This window comes from Aedes albopictus, chromosome 2, assembly GCF_035046485.1.
Source record: "Aedes albopictus strain Foshan chromosome 2, AalbF5, whole genome shotgun sequence".
Lineage (NCBI taxonomy): Eukaryota > Metazoa > Arthropoda > Insecta > Diptera > Culicidae > Aedes > Aedes albopictus.
The window spans coordinates 85,524,016-85,531,059 of NC_085137.1; the positions used below are offsets into that span (position 1 = coordinate 85,524,016).

Consider the following 7,044-nt stretch of genomic DNA (forward strand, 5'->3'; position numbering starts at 1 on the left):
GTTGTGGTTTTTTGTCAATAACTCGGAAACAAGTAGAGATATCGCAAATCTAAGCACATTTTTGGCCCTTAAGGGTCCTAAAATCACCGTTTTTAGTAGAATAGCGTAATTTTAGGTCGAAAAAATGTCATGTTTTTTTGGTCCCATACCATTAGGCCCCTTGAGGGACCACTTAGCTATGAGATACGTACTTCAAATTTTGACACGATCATTTCTTAGCTGAATCATTTTCCACTAACGAACTTATAACATTTTTGATTTTTGCGAAATAAGGAACGGCCTACTACCCAGCCGATATTGTCCGTGCGATAACAAATTATTCACTCTCCACATAAGGGGCTGTCCATAAACCACGTGGTCATGAGGGAGGGGGGGGGGTGTACGGCCAATAACCATTTTGTATGGACAAATAAAATGTTTTGTATGGACTAATGACCACGCGGGGGGGAGGGGGGGTTGGAAAGTCCCAAAAAAATGACCACGTGGTTTATGGACAGCCCCAATAAGAGCAAATTTCTGACAATGCTTCTTGGTATTTCCAATAAGGGGGCATCTATTTAGTATACGTCACGCAAAATTTGGGAATCCGCAATAATATGTGGAGTAAGCTGGGGTAAAAATTCGAGTGGTGTAAGAGAACTTTATGAAGGTTTCATCTTCGTTCGCAAAAATCAAACATTGTGTTGTTTCACTTGTAATTTTTGCGTTCTGTTTTTTTCCATTCTCAATTGAAATTGTTACTCAAAAACACATATTTAAACATTTTAATCAAAATGGAATATTTTTTTGACATTTTTATCAGAATAGCCTTGCGTTTGGAAAGAATAAACAATATTGCAAAGTTGTAGGAAATTTAAAGTTATGAAGAAATTTCTAAAATTGAAAAATAATTGGCATTGAAGCCTCCTCTTGTATGAAACAAAAAAAAATAAATATGCACGTATACATTAATTTTAAAAGTACATGTATCTTATCTATATCGCAGAATAAAAGAAATCAGTTAGACTGATTGACCCTGAAAAAACGATTTTTCAGGTAAATTCCATCCAAGCACAAGGTAGCCTAGCCAGCCAAAGTGTTGTCGCGAGTGATTAACTGTCATTATCATCACACTTCTTTTTTTACCTGCACCTGCTTAGATGTATTATGAATGAAGACGAAAAACATCGCACGAATAAAGTTCATTCTGTGAACGTTACCTCACGGTTGACGGGAAATTATTTAGTTGATCACGAACATAAATATTGAGCTGCTTTTAAAATGCATATTTCAGTTCATTATTCAAATGCACCAAAAATCAGCTCCATTCACCCAGAAAATATGTTTCGAAGTAACTGCGTCTGTAAAAATCAACCCCGACTAGCAACGCACAAAAGCAAATTTAGCATAACCTCAAAACCATTTATTATAACACTATTAATCACCAAATATAATGACACCCAGCAGTCATAATTCCCGGTACAGATTGCAGCTGTCGCTTGTCCATGTCAGAGCTGGCAGCAGCACCCAGGGCGCAAAAACTGCACGACGTTTTAATAAGTTAAATAAACGTTTCGTAAAATCATTCTCCCAACTGCACACACGAAATCACAGACGAACCAAAAAAAAAACAACATCTCATCCTCTCGAAACCCCGAGCGGCAACCATTTAACAAGGGCGCGTCATTCTAGGATTTTCGCCGTGCGCTGTCCTGCCTGCACCCGATGTGTGTAATTCAATCAAAATTTATTTACAAAATATTTATTTCCTCTCGATTCCGGTACCGGCACCCGACCGAAAATCGCCTCTAGGCCAAAACCGCGCAACCGAGATCTCCCCAGCAGTACAGAACCATTCTCGACTGCCAGTGCAGTGCTAGCGAAATTCTCACCAATACAGCGGCGGATGCGCCATTCTTCGGAAGCAGCACCGTCAGCGAATTGAAAACGTTACTACACACTACCACTACCTACGAATCCAGAAGCGCGAACACACAGAACGCACCGAAGCGCATCAGCAGCAGCGAGAACCAGAAAGAACTTTATTTATTTATATTGAAATTCCTTGTTTGAATCAAAACGTGTAAACAAATTGTACATCTTAACCCCCGACGTTTACAAACTGAGCGACGCTTATTTGGCCAACAGCAGCGAAGCAAAGCGAAAAGCGGTCCGATCCGAGGGCGTGGTTTGAACCCGTCTTTCCGGCTTCTCTTCGGTGTTGGTGCGCAAGTCGGGGAATCAGAAAAACAGAAACAGAGAGTGCCAATTGCGCGAGAGAGTCTCTCAGTGCAGCCGCGGTCGCGTCCATGCTTGAATCAGAGCCGGTGGCTGGAGGTGAACGCTTTTGGAGTGAGTATGAGAGAGTGGGTAACACACACACAGTCAGCAAACTAGTGGTGCACCGTGTGAATGGAAGACTTGGTGAAATGTGCTCTGATTGGTGGACGCCAGGGGTTGCATTTTGCGGTGATTGGCTTTGTGGGTTTTCGGTGTTGACTTTGTGCTGGCTTTCGAACGGCCGTATAAAAGGTAACGGGAGGGGAAGTGCATAATCAGTCACGAACTTGTAGCCATTCTAACCACATCGTTTCTGCGCCTCACGATAGAGCGGGTTTGTTGAGAGAGTGAGTCTTTTTGAATGGATGTTTAAGAAAACTGGTTTTTGGTGATTGTTAATTAGTAATCGGTTTCGGTCGAACGGTTTATTCGAGTTTCAACCGGTGTGCAAGTGAAAGCAAAGGACTTAAGCTGACGTTTTATGATAATTTGAAAAATAGTTCAATGAGTGCAAGAAGCAAGTGAACTTTTGGAAGAGAAGATCAAGTGTTGTGAATTATGGTAAACATTGATCCAACGAATATGAATGGACAAACAATGTTTAGTATGGCCCGTGCGCCTTTGAAATCGAGCTTTTCGATTAACTCGATTTTGCCGGAAACCGCAATGACAACTTCACCAGTGCATACGCCATCGCCGTCGCCTCATTCGTGCCATTCACCGATCGGGTCAGAGGAGCAGGATCATGATCTGACTGATACCGAGTCGGATTTGGATGTCACTGGAACACCCCCGCCAATGGATTGTAGCAATAAGGAAAAATCAGATGAAAATGAAGATGGTGCCTCAAGTCCCAAGGACGGTGAAAAGAAAGGCAATGAAAAGCCTCCATACAGTTACAATGCGCTTATCATGATGGCCATTCGGCAAAGTGCTGAAAAACGTCTCACGTTAAATGGAATCTACGAGTATATTATGCGAAACTTCCCATACTATCGGGATAACAAGCAAGGATGGCAGAACTCCATTCGACACAATCTCAGTTTAAACAAGTGCTTTGTGAAAGTGCCTCGCCACTACGATGATCCAGGCAAGGGTAACTACTGGATGTTGGATCCCTCTGCAGAAGATGTTTTCATCGGAGGATCAACCGGAAAACTTCGTCGTCGATCAACCGCTGCATCGCGAAGCCGTTTAGCTGCCTTCAAGCGGTCGCTAGTTGGACCAATGTTCCCAACTCTAGGCTATCCTCAGTTCAACCAATTCATGTATCCGTCACCCGCCCATGCACAAACGGCCCTGTTGGCACAAATGTACTCGAGGTATGCCCCGTACGCCCCAAGTATAGCTCCGAAACCTACCCTGCCACTCCCGCTACCACTACCCGTCGGTGCACCAGGATTCGGTATGGATCGACTATTAGCCGCCGGCGTTGCACCTCAGCTCACCCATCAGGGAATCACCCAGCACCAGCAAGCGCAGGCCGAGCTGTACCAAAGACTTCAGTATCAGCAACTCCTTCAGCATCATGCCGCCCAAGCCCAGGCTCAAGCTGCTCATATGCAGCAGCTAAGTCCCACGGAAAACCACCAGCAGCACTCACCCACCCTGCCCAACCAGCCACCATCGGCCTCGAATAGCTTATCGCATCCGCCGCAAGGATCGCCGACGGGACCGACCATCTTCAAGCCGATCCCGAGGCACAGCTGAGAACCCCCAGGCCATGCCGTGCCGCCGGTCCCGGCTCCCGAAGCCGACACCTTCTAGTGCAAATATTTATTTATTAGCTGAAAATTCACAAGAGTCTACTTAGAAGAGTTCTGCTGCAGACGCAAAGATGGCAAACGCCAAACCAGTGATATCTAAATGAACAAGAAACAAAAGATTGTAGAATTCAACTTTCCGACGACCTCCGGCCGAGGCTCACCTCTCACTTTCGGCTGATCGTGTGAAAGTTTGGAACGTGCTATAATTTAGTGACTTAAATTGGTCTCACACCGAGCATTGAGTTTGTTTTCCATGAAAAACGCACCTGTTGAGTAACTGTGACTGTCTTTGTTTTAAACGCCGCCAATTGTTAACGAACCGGTCTTTGTTGCAATTGTTTAGAGAGAAGCTAGCCTAAACGAACCAATCACACAATTACGCGCTTGTACATAAACCAATTGTATATTCCTTGTAAACGAAAAGTATTAGCAATTTTTCATAGCTGTTAAGCATCGATTCGATTACTTATATATAGATTATATTTTCCCTGAAGCGGTGGAAAAAAAAATCAAATCACGAAAAATACAACAAATTATGAATCTTAAACACAAAACCCCGCCTGCATTATGGACCTGAACTGAACAGAAAAGAAATTCTCCCACCGTTGGAACTTCCCACCTTCCGCCAGACTGCTGCTAGGGTGAGTCAATCTCCACCATTCATTTTCCGCTCGACTTGTTCCGATTATTTCGCTTCCGTTGTTGGCATGGGTGATGTCGTCCTCTGATCAGCCGCTTGGTGGTAGGGTTTTACAGTTATTCCTCGAGTGAGGCTCCGCTTGGGTTCCGTAAGTTCTCGTAATTCCCAGAAATAACTGGTGATGCTTCATTTTCCACGGAATTGATAACACTAGTTCACAGCCTTTTTTAACTCGGTAAGCTGATGATTATTTTTGGTGTCATGCCCTGAGTTCGAAAACGTGAAGGAAAAACATTACAGTAGAGCGGAAATTTTTTCGACTTTCCATACAAGGTTGATGATTTGAAATCGATTTTTCTTCTATTTTTAGGCAATGTTTTTTGAAGCACGGTTTCGAAATCAGCTCTAAATAATGCTTTAAAAATTTTGGTCGTTGACAGAACTTCACGACTTCGTTTTATTTTGTAAACTATAGTGTAATGAAATATAAGTCGATTTATGCTGAACTATTAGGTAATATTTACAACACCACCAATGTTCAATTGATGATTCATTGAATCTCTGTCAATATAAACTTTTATTTCATGTCAAAGCTCAACAAGATTAATTTACGATACATATTAAGCTTTCTTTTGAGATTGTCCCAGCTGTTCAGCAGGGTACTCCCAATTTCATGCCACTAGAAAGGAAAGATTGAAGCGCTGTTTGTTTTTTCATGTTTTTTTTTTGTTAAAAGTAAGCACGGCTGATTCCAGGTTCCATGGTCATTCCCATTTAATAACAACGAAACCTTAAAGGTTGTTGTTATATCATAATTTGTTGTTATTAACTTATGCAAGTCTTACTTTTCAATAACATATTTTGTTGGGAATTCTAATTTTGTTTGATCATATTTAACATTGGAATACATCCACAAAATAACATTTGAATAATATATTTAGATGAAGAACAAGTTTAGTAATTATTGAGTGGGTACAAATATGTGATAAAACAATAAAATAACAATAACAAGTGTTAAATTTCCCTGTTGTTAAGTTGTAACTCCGTCCAAATTCTAACCAAAATTGGTCTTCTAGGAATATTTTTTATGGCTTTTGAGGGGGTCAGAATCAGAGGGGTGTAAGTAACCTAAACCTGATTTTGAGGTAGTGAACGCAAACTTTGACATCTTAAAAAAAATCAACAATAACACAGCGTAACAAAAATTAACTTTTTGTCTGTCTCAAGAGCAAACTTATGTGTTTCCGAAGGATTTTGGGCCGCTGAATCCGAATCCGGGCTCAGATTTGCTCTAACACGTCACAATTTTGAGCTATACCTCAATTTATAGGGCAAAATATGTGATTTTGGACTTTTTTGACTGCAAGCCATTAAGCTTGGAAATATTTTTTTTAAGCAATCAAAAGGTTAATTGGTCAATAAACATCTAAATTAACGACTCATGCAAAATATTTCGTTTTACCAAATCGAATTTGATAGTTTTAAGCGATTTATGTTAGGTACGATATTTCCCATACAAGTCATCCTCCAGAAGTTGCATGCATGTTTTCATACTAACATAAAATGCTTAAATTTATGAAATTTGATTAGGTAAAACGAAATATTTTGCATGAGTCGTTAATATAGATGTTAATTGAGCAATTAACCTTTTGATTGTTTAAAAAAAATATTTCCAAGCTTAATGACTTGCAGTCAAAAAAGTCCAAAATCACATATTTTGCCCTATAAATTGAGGTATAGCTCAAAATTGTGACGTGTTGGAGCAAATCTGAGCCCGGATTTGGATTCAGCGGCCAAAATTCCTTCGGAGACACATAAGTTTGCTCTTGAGACAAAAAAGTTTTGCGCTGTGTAATCGAAAAAACTCGGAATCGCTTGGAATATTACACTATCAAGTAACTCCAGCATTGAAGATGAACACATACGTTATTTACGATGCTTTTCTTAGAACATGAAAATTTGTTTTTTTTTTGTCAATGGCACTTACAGCCCTTTACCACCAAACTACTGTTTTACATCATCCCTTTTCTTCCAAACAAATCCTCAATAGGGTTGCAACTCTATACGTAGGCTCAAGTATTACTATGCTAAAAGTTCCCCAAAATTGAAAATATAATCGCGTTGAAAGTAAACTATACAAACAAGCAAGATGACTTTGAAGAAAAGTTATTTGTTGCTAACTAAAAATACAGATGGAAAATTGGTTATATCAGAGAAACTCAAGAAGTCTTATTTGAAATTGAAGGTCTTCCATGATTTAACCCTGATATGACAAAAGATCACAGAGATTATTTTTTGTTTGTTTGTAATGTAAATTAAACAAATGCATTTCCAACTGGTTTAATAAAAATCAAAATAAAGGTAAATGTGCGCTACTGG

At 40.3% G+C, this 7,044-nt stretch overlaps 1 protein-coding gene across 1 annotated transcript; it reads left to right on the top strand.

Moving 5' to 3' along the window:
• The first annotated feature begins 1,368 nt into the window (after nucleotides 1-1,368).
• LOC134287648 (fork head domain transcription factor slp2-like) lies at nucleotides 1,369-4,920 on the top strand. Its single transcript, XM_062850014.1, has one exon. It carries the CDS (start codon nucleotides 2,818-2,820, stop codon nucleotides 3,967-3,969), a length of 1,152 nt encoding a protein of 383 aa, XP_062705998.1. The 5' UTR covers nucleotides 1,369-2,817; the 3' UTR covers nucleotides 3,970-4,920.
• Nucleotides 4,921-7,044: the final 2,124 nt, after the last annotated feature.

Excerpts from the sequence above, each read along its gene's own strand:
- LOC134287648 (XM_062850014.1), top strand. The coding sequence starts at position 2,818 with ATGGTAAACATTGATCCAACGAATATGAATGGACAAACAATGTTTAGT.